Consider the following 13,482-nt stretch of genomic DNA (forward strand, 5'->3'; position numbering starts at 1 on the left):
AGTTAAATAAAAGATGTTCATCTAGTGATATGTAGAAATACATTACACAGTTCTATCTCTTCAACAATGGTTTGGTTGTCCTTCACAATCTCAATGGTTTTCAATACTCCCATCATTTCAGCTGCAACCTTTTGCCTCAAAATGCACTCAATCTCTTCAATAGTCTCCCATCATGTGTTCAATGCTAAGCGGTACAATGTTCCATCTGCCCAATAATGGCTTCAATGGCTTCACTCATGCCATGGGAGTGAGGTACATTGAGCTTGCGAACCCCACGACAAACAATACATGATATATTCATTGTTGAAATTGTTGAATTGAATGATTTATTGCTTTGTCTTTTAGTAATTAAGTCATTGAGTTGTAATTGAGGTTCCCTTTGGGAGGGTTTTTATGTTTGAGTTGAGCTATTACTTAAAAACCATCGGTATTGAATATCATGTTTCATATCAAGGTTCAAAATATCATTATATATCGGGGCCTTCCCGATATGCCCCTATAGGGGGTGTAAGGGGTGCATCAGGTCAGGTCATGGTTCAGAGGGCAGCTGAGACTTAAATTGATCCCTCTAAACCAATTTTAAAAAATAAATAAAACACAAGAAAAGCATCGATATAGGCCGATATGCCTTATAGGCACTGTTTTGATATTTAAAACCTTGTTTCAGATAAGTTATTTAGAGTTAAATGTCTTTTCAAACATTGATGTGAACTGACTTTTAGGGTATCTTCTTCTTCTTCATTTTTCTTTTTTTTTTTTTTTTTTTTTTTGATTTTGAGAGGGGGAAAGTTGATCAATGGTATTTTTGTTCTCATTGACCAAGATATTGATGTTCTTTGTTCAGATTTATGTGAGATTAATAAAAAAAATATTTTCCTTAGATAAATAACTTTCTTACATGATAAAAAGTGGCAACATTTAGAAGAGATAAAAATACTCATTTTAATAGTAGATTTTATGGTTTTACTTGGGAAATAAAAATAAGACGGGTAAATGAATTACATTTACCTGAGTAAATAGATTCCTAAAAAAGCGAATGGCCTTAGAATTTTCACCAAATATGGCTTTCTGAATGAGACCCACCTCGGAACACAGGATGCTGCTGCTCGAAAGCCCTCCCAACTTCCTGTAAAGTTGAGGAAAATTTCTATTATTTAATTATTAATATTTATTAAAGTTGAGTTTTTTTTTTTTTTTTTTATGTGAGACAAATCAAGGGTATTACCATTACATTCGTTTTGTTTTTATATTATTTCATGTGTTCAATGGAAAGCATTAGTAGTTGTTTGAACTCAAATAAGTTGACCATAACTATCAGAAATTTGAGGGGTGGTCCATCCATTTTACTCTAAAAAAAGGCCAAAGCCCATACTGCTTGCAGCTTGGTCTCTCTCTCGCTCTCCACCACTCTCAAGTGCTCTCAGAAGTAATGATTTTGTGTATTTATTATCCATGGATGTTCTGATGTTCATGTACTCTAAATGTTATGATAATGCGCTAGAAGACAATCAGCACTCATGTATGATTAAACATCTTAGCCCAAGCAGTGGGGCCCATGGGGTTGAGTCTCAAAAGGTACCACCTTTAAGTGTTAAGACTTCGGGGTGGAGACTGGAGAGAGAAACTTTCGAATTAACATTGTAATCCTCACAGGGACCATCCAACGGTGTAGACCCTATCGAGTACTAATCCATTAGTAACAGAATGCAAAACAGCCTAGTGGTTCGCCATGAACAACATCACGTCTTTATTCTTTAATCGGAAAAGTAGCCAAACCATACAAAATTGCAAACACAGGGGAGGTGATTTCTGATTTCATTCCGGCGAATCGACCGTTAACATCCAAAGGTGAGAATGGTGAGTGGATACCTAAGTTTTGGTTGTGCATAGAGATTGGAGACGAGTATGGAGAGGGGTTGAGTTGAGGTGGGGATGGGTCTGCAGGAGAGGGAGACTGCAAGTTCGAATTATTCTTCTTCGCTGTATGATTGCTTTTGATCCCTAGTAGTTCTTTTGGACTGTCTTTCTCTCGCTTTTTTCTTTAAAATATGGAATTCTTTTCTCTCTCCATGAGTCCATGTTACGTCCCCGAGGCTGCGCGGTCAGTCCAAAGCCAAACACAGAGAGAGAGGGAGAGAGAGAGAGAGACCATTAAAAAGCAAAGCAGGCCCTCCCGGGCCTTTTACACGTGATAAAGAAAAAACCAAAAGCAATTGCATGCGTGTATGAGTTTCATAAGCTCTTCCGCTTCTCTCTCTCTTTCTGAATCCCCACAAACCCATCTTTTGTTTCCACTTTCTCTTCTCTTTCCATCTCCTCACGTTCTCTGGCAGCTATCTTTTGAGTTTCGCGGTGTTTGATTGAAGGGCATTGGTTTTTCAATGAAAGCTACTGTTGTCTTTCTGCCCCTTTAATTCTTGTTGAGTTGTGTTGTAACTGGTATGTTCAAATGTTTCTCTTCTTTTGTTTCCTTATCGTTTTCTTTCATTTCGTCTTATTTTGTTGGATTACAAGGAATTTGAACATTTGACCAGGTGAGATTACTGGTTTTCAATGTTCTTCGTCAGTCCTTTATCCTTTCTAGGATTTGGTTTTTCGCATGTTCTGTTCTGGTTTTTGGAGATGTTAAGTTAGAAATTGGGTCGAGGATTGGATTTTTCTCCTTCATAGTTCTTTCTGGCTCGGCCTCAATGTTCTCTGTAGAATGTGTAGTGTGCAACTATGTATTTCTTTTTTTCTGACATAACATGGTTGAAAATGCGGTTAAGAATTACTCGTTAGTCTCATGGCTACAACTTTGCTTTGGCTTTCGTCTTTTAACTGTTGATGTTCATGTTCTTTCTTTCGGGGCTCACGCTTAATTGGCCACCGAGAAGGGCCACAGGCAATGGGAGAAAGTTTAGTTATTACCAAATACTATTGCCTTGCACTCAGCTTTATGATTTTTCAGTCTCAGAGCTGAATTTCAGCCGCAAGTCTGGGTTTTGGGTTTCGTGTTTTGGGACTTTGTTTAGATGGGTGTATGAGTTCTTCAGCTGAAAATTGAGTGGACATCTTTATTTACTGTAATTTATGTTTGGGTATCTTTTGCCTGTCCCTTTCTCATGTTTCTCTGATTCCCAGATAATAGAGACTTGAGTGGAAGTCTTGTTTTGGGTTTTGATTTAGTTTGAAATATTTTGCCGAAACATAAGTGAAAGATTTTCGATATTTTGTTTTGCGAAGGAATGGCAAAGCTTGTAGTCTGCAACAAAGACTGACCTTATCTCCACTTCTTTTTTCACCTCTTTGTTTATAATTGTGATGTATTGTTATCTTTATTTCCATTTATTTACTTATTTTTCAATTGAAGTTATGTTTCTGACATGTCTTTCTTCTCCCTGTTTTTGGATTCTCAGTACAGATTGTCTGAAACCTGAGATAAAAGAAGGCGGAGTCGTTTACTTGGTGAAGCCGTGAAGGCCTTTTTGCATAAACGGCGTTAAGCATATAAATTTCAGTCGCCATGCCCGTAAGACAGATGAAAGAAAGCTCAGAGCAGCACCTTGTGATCAAACCCCAAATCCACTCCATGAATCCGTTTCAAAAGACACCAAAAACTGCTCAGAATGGCAAAGGCCCACCTCGTCAAGAACCCCATAATACTACCGCTGAACAACACCCTTCACCTCCTTCAAGGAATAGAGGTAGGAGGAGAGGAAGAGGTGGCCGAAAATCCGACCAAGGCGATTCTGTCATGCGACCAACTTCCAGGCCCTGCACCATTGCTCATAAACCGGTTGCAGGTCACTCTGTTGAGACTCTGTCAACCGAAATTTCAAGTGGATCTTCCGATGGGGGTCATGTTTGTGAAATGGAGATGGCTTTTCCTTCTTCAAGCAAAGCTTTGAGATTTGCCCCAAGGCCTGGGTACGGTCAAGTAGGGACAAAGTGTATAGTAAAAGCCAACCATTTCTTTGCAGAGTTACCAGACAAGGACCTGAACCAGTATGATGTAAGCTATCTATCTTGATGGGTTTTCTTCTCCTAGTCTGTTAATTGAGTTGCACAAGAGATGGGGTAGGATTTTTCTTTTCTAGCTCTGGAAATTCATTTATTTTCACGTGGGTCTCTTCTTATACTCTACTGAGAATTGAATTATAAGGGCACTCCGGTTTTAGATTTCCTGTTTAGTCTTGTCTTTTCCTTTTGGTTCTATTATCAGATTTTAGTCTGGATTTTATCTGTATTCTTCTTATTGTCTTTTTTTTTTTAATTTTTCTTGCAGGTTACCATTATTCCTGAAGTGGTTTCAAAGTCTATGAGTAGAGCTATCATGGCCGAGCTTGTGAAACTGTATAGAGAGTCGGACTTGGGAATGAGATTGCCTGCATATGATGGAAGAAAGAGCCTATACACAGCAGGAGAACTCCCCTTTGCTGCCAAGGAATTTAATATCAAACTTGCGGATGAAGATGATGGAATCAGTGGTCCAAAGTAAGGGTTCACTGTCTAATTAATCCTTTTATCTTCTTTTTTTCCCTTTTTTTAATGTTCTTGCTTCTATCTCTTCGAAGTCTCTGAGTCATAAGTTTCAATTGAAGTAGATAGAGAAAATAAAATTTGTTCCCTCTCATAACTATAATTTTGTTGGTCTCTATGCTGCTTCTTTTGTTGTTCTCTTTAGAGGTATTTCTGTCCCCCATTGACAACCTTTTTCTTGTCTTTTCAGAAGGGAGAGAGAATATAAAGTGGTGATCAAATTTGTTGCTCGAGCAGACTTGCACCATTTGGGCCAATTTTTAGCTGGTAAACGTGCAGATGCCCCACAGGAAGCTCTTCAGATTCTTGACATTGTACTAAGAGAACTCTCAACTAAAAGGTATTATTTCTTGAAACAGATTATTATCTTGATCCCCATTAGTGCAAAATCCATGACACTACCGAACTGAGTTCTTATTAGTCTCACAATTCCTGCACTTCAAGGTACTGCCCTGTTGGGAGATCTTTCTTTTCTCCTGATATAAGAAGGCCACAGCGGCTTGGGGAAGGATTGGAGTCATGGTGTGGGTTTTACCAAAGTATAAGACCAACACAGATGGGTTTGTCCTTAAATATTGGTGAGTGAACATCACCTAATTAGTATTGCTGATGAATACATGATACATTTTTCTTGTTCCTTCTTTTCCCTATGCTGTATTTGGTTTGATGGAGAATGAGAGAGAAACAGAAAGTTTAGGGAAATTAATATTGGTGAGTTTATGTTTCTCTCTTATTTTTATCAAACCAAACATAACTTTATTGTGTTACTCATTTTCCTGATTTTTATCTTTTTTCCCCTATTCCATAGATATGTCATCTGCAGCATTTATTGAGCCTCTCCCTGTAGTTGAGTTTGCTGCTCAACTTCTGGGCAAGGATGTTCTGTCAAGGCCCTTGTCTGATTCTGATCGTGTAAAGGTACTGTTGGTTTTGTGTAATTGATGGTAGCTAGATTCGACATTTCATTTTTTGTTTTCCGTTTTTGGGGTTCAGTATTCATAGCCTTTTATTCAACTTAAGAAACCTTTTATCTGGAAACTTTGTTTCAGATCAAAAAAGCTCTAAGGGGAGTGAAAGTTGAGGTGACTCATAGAGGAAATGTGCGAAGAAAGTACCGAGTTTCAGGACTAACATCACAACCTACAAGAGAACTGGTGTAAGATGCTTCTGTCTCACACACTCCACTGTCTATTTCGCATATCTTGCATGTATCTTTTAGACTATCTTCCTTGTTTTCTTGACTATTCTCAAATAGAAAGGAGCATAGGAATAGCAGAGAGGTCCATTGAGCTAAAACTTGTTCCATGGAAATAGGTTAAGGCAAAACTGGTGAACTGGTTTGGAGCTAGCACCTCATCTGACAAATTTCAAATTTATGCAGGGAAACAATTTTTTTTTCAATGTTTCACTTTCTTTGCTCAGAATTACATTATAATAATTTCAGGTTTATTTCTAGAGGCCCGAATGACAAAGTGAACTACATTGACTTTTTCCCTTTTGCATTCATGGATTACTGTTTGTCAATTTCCTTGATCAAACACATCACATTCATAGTGATTCTATTATTGACAACATGGAACCTGGCAGGTTTCCTGTTGATGACAAATCAACAATGAAATCGGTAGTTGAATATTTTCAAGAAATGTATGGCTTCACCATTCAACATTCACATCTTCCTTGCCTTCAAGTTGGGAATCAGAAGAAGGCAAACTATTTGCCAATGGAGGTAAAGATAGTATTGTTTCATAATCACATGTGTGCAGCATATTGACTTTTGTGGGAGGATATTTGTAAGTCTAGAATCTTGTCCAAATAGCTATTTGCATGACTGTGATTTACTAGGCCTGCAAAATTGTTGAGGGGCAGCGATATACAAAAAGACTGAATGAAAGGCAAATAACTGCTCTTCTGAAAGTTACATGCCAAAGGCCTAGGGATCGGGAAAATGACATTTTGCAGGTATTTTCTAATAATTTCCTTTTTTTAATTGCTGATTTATATCTTTTCAAATATTTTCTAGAATATGAATCTCTGATATAACTGAATTGGTGAATATAACTACTCTATGTTAATATTTTATACTTACCCATAGATGCATTCATGAATCATTTCTTTGTCATGCTGTGTCAGACTTTTGGAGACGTGTTGGGTTCTGATTCCCATGTCTGTGTTCTTTAAATTTAATATGTTTGGTTTCTTCTGATTAAAGCAAATTCCCAATTGCAATCAACTTTCCAGATCTTAATGTAGTTGGTAGCAAGGATCAAAATTTTGGCCCATACCAGCCAATACGTATCGTATTGGAGCCTTCCTGATACGCTCCTACAGGGGGTGTTTTAGGTCGACAAGTGGTTCAGACGGTAGACCAGCCTTAAATCGGTCCTTCTGAACCAGTTTTGAAAAAAAAACACATAAAAATAGTACCGATACAGGCCAATACCTACTGGCATATCGGCCTGTATCGATATTTTGAACCTTGGTTGGTAGAGGTCAGTTTTGCTAATATCTATAACAATCAATAAAAAACAATAAAGTTATTATATCTATAAAAAAACTTAATCAAGTATTCTATCCCATTATTTTCTTTTACATGAAATATGCTTTATGAATACCCGTATCTTAATGTGCTTAATGTAACATTTTACTTTTGATAACCTCTCAAACAATTTCAGACAGTTCAACATAATGCTTATGACCAAGATGCATATGCAAAGGAGTTTGGGATCAAAATCAGTGAGAAGCTAGCTTCTGTTGAGGCTCGGATTCTGCCTGCTCCTTGGGTAGTACTACAGCTTATAAAACACCATTATTTGATTAGAGTAAATATAGAGTTTTTCTGGTAGTTGGTCAAAGTCTGATTCTACCATTCTGCAGCTGAAATATCATGATACTGGGAAGGAAAAAGATTGTTTACCTCAAGTTGGTCAGTGGAATATGATGAACAAGGTATATCTTGTTGCTTGAATTTTTTTGTTCAATAAGTGCACTTGAGCTAGTATTTTCTAGTTTTCATGTCTGGCATTGTTATAGAAACTTCCTTCAAAAACTCAGTGTGATTGGCTAACTTCTCCAAATCCTCAATCCCACCACTACCACATGGGAAAAAGAAAGATTAGGACTATGAACTAAAAGAAAATGATGAATAGAAAATTCCAATGCTGTGGTTCTGACTTCTGTCCTCCTTTGTCATTGGAGTTGAATTTCGAATCTTGTATACCAGTTTTTCCATCAGAATCTTTTCTGCATTCTCTTTTATATCAAGTTATCAAACGATGGCTTTCTTGGTTAATCCTCACATCCCTTTAAACCACCACAAATAGCTCAAATGGGATATGGTGCAATTATGATTTGTCTTCGTTTTTTTTTTCTTATCCTTTTTTATTTTTTCATGGCTTCCACTTGTACGTGTATCACAAGTTTGGTTTGACGTAGAAATTCCTCTTTCATTCTTAATTTCCTTTCCATTACTGCTTCTACCTCTGAGCTTATATTCATTGGTCTCCTGCTGCGTGGAAAAACAGAAAATGATTAATGGAAGCACTGTCAACCGATGGGCATGTATCAATTTCTCAAGGAGTGTTCAAGAAAGTGTTGCTCGTGGATTTTGTAATGAGCTGGCTCAAATGTGTCAAATATCTGGCATGGTAGTACTCTCACTTCTGAGCTTCGTATCTTGAGATGTGTTTGAAGATGATCCTAATTCTGCATTTTTTTTGGATTAATGAACTTGTTGGTTTGCTCTTTTTAATAATATATGTTCTTCTGTAGGAATTCAATACAGAGCCTGTGATCCCAATCTATACAGCAAAGCCCGAACAAGTAGAGAAGGCTCTGAAGCACGTTTATCATGCATCAATGAACAAACTCAAAGGGAAAGAGTTGGAGCTACTCCTAGCAATATTACCTGATAGCAATGGTTCCCTATATGGTATGCCATATGCTATTGTATATTTCGTGACTTTGATTCATTAAGTTATATTTTGAGCTTGGTTTTTGGAATTACAACAGTAAGGAAGTCCATTTGATATTTTCCATAATTCTATTTTATTTTCAGGTGATCTCAAGCGGATATGTGAAACAGATCTAGGTTTAATATCACAATGCTGTCTGACAAAGCATGTCTTCAAGATTAACAAGCAGTATCTGGCTAATGTGGCACTGAAAATCAATGTTAAGGTGCGAACAACTTCTATAGTAATACACTAATACTTTATCAATGTGTATATGAACTCAAAAATGCATACGTACAAATATGAGCTTCATTTTACATACATATTCCCATGCACTTGTTGCAGATGGGAGGAAGAAATACTGTTCTTTTGGATGCCATCAGCTGGAAGATACCATTGGTTAGTGATATACCAACCATAATATTTGGAGCAGATGTCACTCATCCAGAAAATGGAGAAGACTCCAGCCCCTCAATTGCTGCTGTAAGATCAGTCAAATGTGTTAAAAGTTATTTAATTCTTCTCTTCATCGGCAAATCAAGATCTTGAATGCTGACAGTTGTTAGTTTTGGCTGTAGGTAGTAGCTTCTCAAGACTGGCCCGAAGTCACAAAATATGCTGGTCTGGTTTGTGCCCAAGCTCATAGACAGGAGCTCATACAAGACTTGTACAAAACCTGGCATGATCCTGTACGTGGCACTGTCAGTGGTGGAATGATTCGGTACAACTCCCTCTCAGGTTGCATCCTAACTTTCATTATGTAAATCATGCTCATCTAATTAAGTTCTTCCTTTTTAATGTAGGGACCTATTGATTTCCTTTCGGAAGGCAACTGGGCAAAAGCCACTAAGGATTATATTCTACAGGTCAATAGAAGTTGTTAATTATCATGCAATTTTTTATTCCAATGTTCTAAGGACAAGCAAACCTTCAACCTAATATTAATATACACTACTTCATCCTGATTCTCCTAAAAAAGAGTGAAGAAATATTCATTGCAACAGTAGGAGTGTAGTTCTTGCAAATAAGTTGGAATTTAGTGACTTAATTACCAAGTAATTACAACCTCATAACCAGCCTGTGTGGCTGTAAATGTTTTTTGACATTTTAAGATTGGGGTCATTATGTTTTTGTTATATATTTATTGCTTGATATGATGGATACAAGTATAACAAAGCAATTAAATAGCTAAATCAACAGATGCAAGTTAGAAAGCAGTAAATATTATGTCGAAAATAGTTTAATTAATACAATTCTTAGAACATTCTATCTAGGAATCCATCCATGTAATAAAAGTGGTCATTGTGTGGGGTTCATTGACAATTACAACTTGGGTTAACCCCCAAAAGAGTCATTACTAACCATGTCGTAAACTGGAAATTTGCAGACCAATAGCCATGCACTGCCTTGCCTAAAGATTACTCTCATTTCTTTAGCAAAAGATGTCAACATTTCTACAGCAGATGTGGGCAAAGGCTCTATAAAGTTCTCAGGTGCAGAAGGCTCCTTATCAGATGGACAGTCCTGTGTCAGTCATACATATGAATAAAAGGCATGGACCCTTTAAGGACAAGAATCCTAGATGCTCTATCTTGATAAGCCTTTAAGCATAAAATAGAAAAAAAATGTTGACCTAATAAACTGTAGTTATGTATTCAAAACATCAGTTTTTGATTTTGGTGGAATGTCTGTCAGCTGGGTGTTACTTGGCTATTTCCATGTAATGTGAGTATCTTTTCAATTCTAAGGCTAAAAGTTAATGTGTTTTATGTATCTCCACTGCCATTTTCTGCTGCTGCCCTTGGTGGGGGAGGGGTAGTCAGGAAAGATTTGTTTTAGGGTGTCAGTCATTTGTGGTTAGGCTTTGCAGTAAGATTGGGTTAATTGTTGGGTTTAATTTGGAGCTGCCCTGGGTTTATGCCTTACTTGTTATGATATATTGTAATGCAATTGCTATCATGAAAAAATATGGTGATATAGTCATCAATCAAACTTAGTCACCCATTTGATTGATAGAGAACATAATGATACGTATACATTCATGTGTTTTTCATATACATATTCTTGCCTTATGTGAGGATATTTCGAGCAGGGATGGTGTGAGTGAAGGGCAATTCTATCAAGTTCTACTCTACGAGTTAGATGCAATTCGGAAGGTGGGTCTTGTTAACTTTCATGTTGTATTAATTAAAATTATCCAAAACTAAATCAGAATATTTTTTTAACACTACCCGTCTGCATAGGCTTGTGCCTCACTAGAACCAAACTACCAACCACCAGTGACTTTTGTTGTGGTCCAAAAAAGACATCACACAAGACTATTTGCTAACAACCACAAGGATCGTAGTAGCACTGACAAGAGTGGAAACATCTTACCTGGTAAAGTTCAAGTTCTACAGTGAAATTATACTTTCCTGCATACCAAAAAGATAGCTAGGAAATAAAGAAGCTATTTTGGATCATCCATCTAACTCTTTTTTCTTTCTTTTTTTCTTTCAGGCACAGTGGTTGACTCTAAAATATGTCACCCTACAGAGTTTGACTTTTACCTCTGCAGCCATGCTGGAATTCAGGTATTTATTCGTTTGAACCATTCTGTTGATTTAGAAATACATTTTACAAAATAAGGTGTTTCATTTTGGATCAGACAAGTGAAGAGAAGGGGGAAAAACAAATGAAAAGTCTTCTACTAAGTCCTCCTGGCCTCACCAAACGACCTTGTTTCTTAAAGTTACCCCATAAAATGATAGAATGTAACTTGGATTTTATCATGATAGTGTCCTACTACCTTTTGTAGCTACATTCTGAAGGAAATATATACCACTGGGCTGTTCTGATCTATTCTGATAATTGATCTCTGATTTTTGGGCTTCACCTTATGAGAGAGATGAACCACATATTGAATGATTTTTATTGATTTTTTTTTGGGCTTCACCTTATGTCTCTCATTTTTTGGGTTTCACCTTATGAGAGGTGAACCACATACCCAAGCATTTTTGGGCTTCACCTTATGCCTGTGATTTGTTTCCTTCAAAAAAACGATTCTTATTGATGATAGGATTAATGATTGGATATGCAAGGTGATAGTTGGAAAATGCTAAGTACATAGCCTGCATAAGCATAATACATGCATGCGTCATCTTTACCACCTCTTTTATAATTAAGCTCAGTTGAGTGCTTTTCGCAGTTAAATTCACCTGTCATTTTCCTTGCCATCTGACAGGGAACGAGTAGACCAGCCCATTACCATGTTCTGTGGGATGAGAACAATTTTACAGCAGATGGAATTCAATCCTTGACCAATAATCTTTGTTACACGTATGCAAGATGTACACGTTCTGTCTCTGTTGGTAAGTCGTTCTTTTACAAAATTCTCTCATGACCATGTAAAAGATGATGTATTGGTAGTTTGTCTTTCATATTCTCTCATAGTCTTTGAGAAATGACAAATATATTCATGAAGCCCCCCGATTGCTGTTTATTACAATAGCCAAGTGCTTAAAGATTTCTTACCCAAAAGAAAAAGGTCTAAGCTCTCTTAATGGAAAAGAGGGAATAAACTTGCTATGGGGTTATCATTTTAGGAGAAATTATTCTTACCAACGCAATGTCAGCTTTTCTCTAGATTGACATTGAGCATATACCATCTTGTAGTAGTGGAGAAATTAGATGGTAGGACTATCAATTTCTTACAATATTGATCATTAGCTCATGTCTTGAATAGGAACACTAATAATTCCTTACATATTCTATATCATGCACTGTATACAAACACAATTATCAAAATTGATCATTAATTATGCACACTCAGCTTACCTGAACTCAGCTTTTGTCTAATCTCAATTACTAAATGGCCAAACTGATATTTACTTGTGCAGTTCCTCCTGCATATTATGCACATTTAGCAGCATTTCGAGCTCGGTTCTACATGGAACCAGATGTGCAGGACAACGGTGGTGTTTGTCAAGCATCAGCCCGGACTACTCGAGAAATGGGGGAGTCAGGTGTTAGGCCGTTACCAGCCCTCAAGGAGAATGTGAAGAGGGTAATGTTCTATTGTTAAGTGATATGAAGGTGATATGGTTTTGGGAAAAGAGTGGTTGAATGTGGTTTCCATATTCCACTCTTCCATCTCTGTAATTCCCTCCTTGTATTTATTATTATTATTATTATTATTAATGTAAGGTTAATAGGTCCGATTTTAAATTAGCTGATCATCAAGAGTCCTAGTCACTAGTCAGATCCTAGTATCGGGCGCCCAAATGTAGATTGATAGGGATAAAAGGGATGTCTTAGGAGGTTAAGAAAATTATTAAAATAAACGAAGTGTTTTTACTTGGAGAGGGTAAATCCTGGTGTAATTTTTTGTATTACTGAAGCAGTAAAACCTGCAAGACCTTAAGAGATTAAAATGGTAAACATAGTATTTTTATTCGGAGGGTAAACATAGGGCTGGTTTAATGCTTTGTATCACTAAAACAGTAAAACCTGCAAGACCTCAAGGCATTACAATAGGAGACAACTAATACTGGCTTGTGGCTTCTTCTGCATTTTGTCTTTGTGAGACAAGGACAAAGTTTAACAACCCAGTCCAGCAGCACTCAACCTGATGATTCCAACAGTTACATAAGATTACAATTTATATCAAGCAAATCACAATAATGCGCTTACTGTAGGCGTCAATTGTGAAGTACATCATTGAGACTTGCTTGATATAATCTTATCTAATTGAGTGAGAATCTAGTAAGAGTCTGATAGGGAGGGCATCAAGGTCTTAGATACTGTTAGACCTGGATTGTTTTCTGGAAAGTAGGGGTGCATGAGTTTAAGTTGGTAGGTCGCATGAAAAAGAAATAAATCCACATTCGTTTTCTGGTGCTTGGATAAGTGCATTCGGTGGCATGAAAAAAGAAATCCATGTTCGTTTTCTGGTGCCTGGACAAGTATACATATGGAGATGCAAATAAGGCCATAGTATCCCTGACCCTCACAAAGAGCATGTGAATGGCAT

General features: G+C 37.1%; 1 protein-coding gene across 7 annotated transcripts; it reads left to right on the top strand.

Annotated features, from left to right (window-relative positions):
- The first annotated feature begins 1,709 nt into the window (after positions 1 to 1,709).
- Positions 1,710 to 12,677, top strand: LOC104613234 (protein argonaute 10-like). Of its 7 annotated transcripts, none has more exons than XM_010280970.3 (22): positions 1,710 to 1,848; positions 3,399 to 3,994; positions 4,268 to 4,476; positions 4,712 to 4,861; positions 4,966 to 5,099; positions 5,330 to 5,439; positions 5,571 to 5,677; positions 6,109 to 6,247; positions 6,364 to 6,480; positions 7,194 to 7,301; positions 7,396 to 7,467; positions 8,043 to 8,165; positions 8,290 to 8,449; positions 8,576 to 8,697; positions 8,817 to 8,954; positions 9,050 to 9,192; positions 9,275 to 9,337; positions 10,564 to 10,627; positions 10,715 to 10,850; positions 10,971 to 11,044; positions 11,695 to 11,821; positions 12,350 to 12,677. In XM_010280970.3, the coding sequence occupies exons 2-22, from the start codon at positions 3,506 to 3,508 to the stop codon at positions 12,532 to 12,534; spliced, it is 2,970 nt and encodes a 989-aa protein (XP_010279272.1). In that variant the 5' UTR covers positions 1,710 to 1,848; positions 3,399 to 3,505; the 3' UTR covers positions 12,535 to 12,677. The 7 variants fall into 7 exon arrangements, with proteins under 7 accessions (XP_010279272.1, XP_019056009.1, XP_088751239.1 ...); XM_019200464.2 differs by having other exon boundaries at positions 1,720 to 1,857; XM_088895113.1 differs by having other exon boundaries at positions 1,812 to 1,982.
- The last annotated feature ends 805 nt before the right edge of the window (positions 12,678 to 13,482 follow it).

The sequence above is a fragment of the Nelumbo nucifera genome, chromosome 1, assembly GCF_055504915.1.
Source record: "Nelumbo nucifera cultivar China Antique chromosome 1, China Antique-T2T, whole genome shotgun sequence".
NCBI lineage: Eukaryota > Viridiplantae > Streptophyta > Magnoliopsida > Proteales > Nelumbonaceae > Nelumbo > Nelumbo nucifera.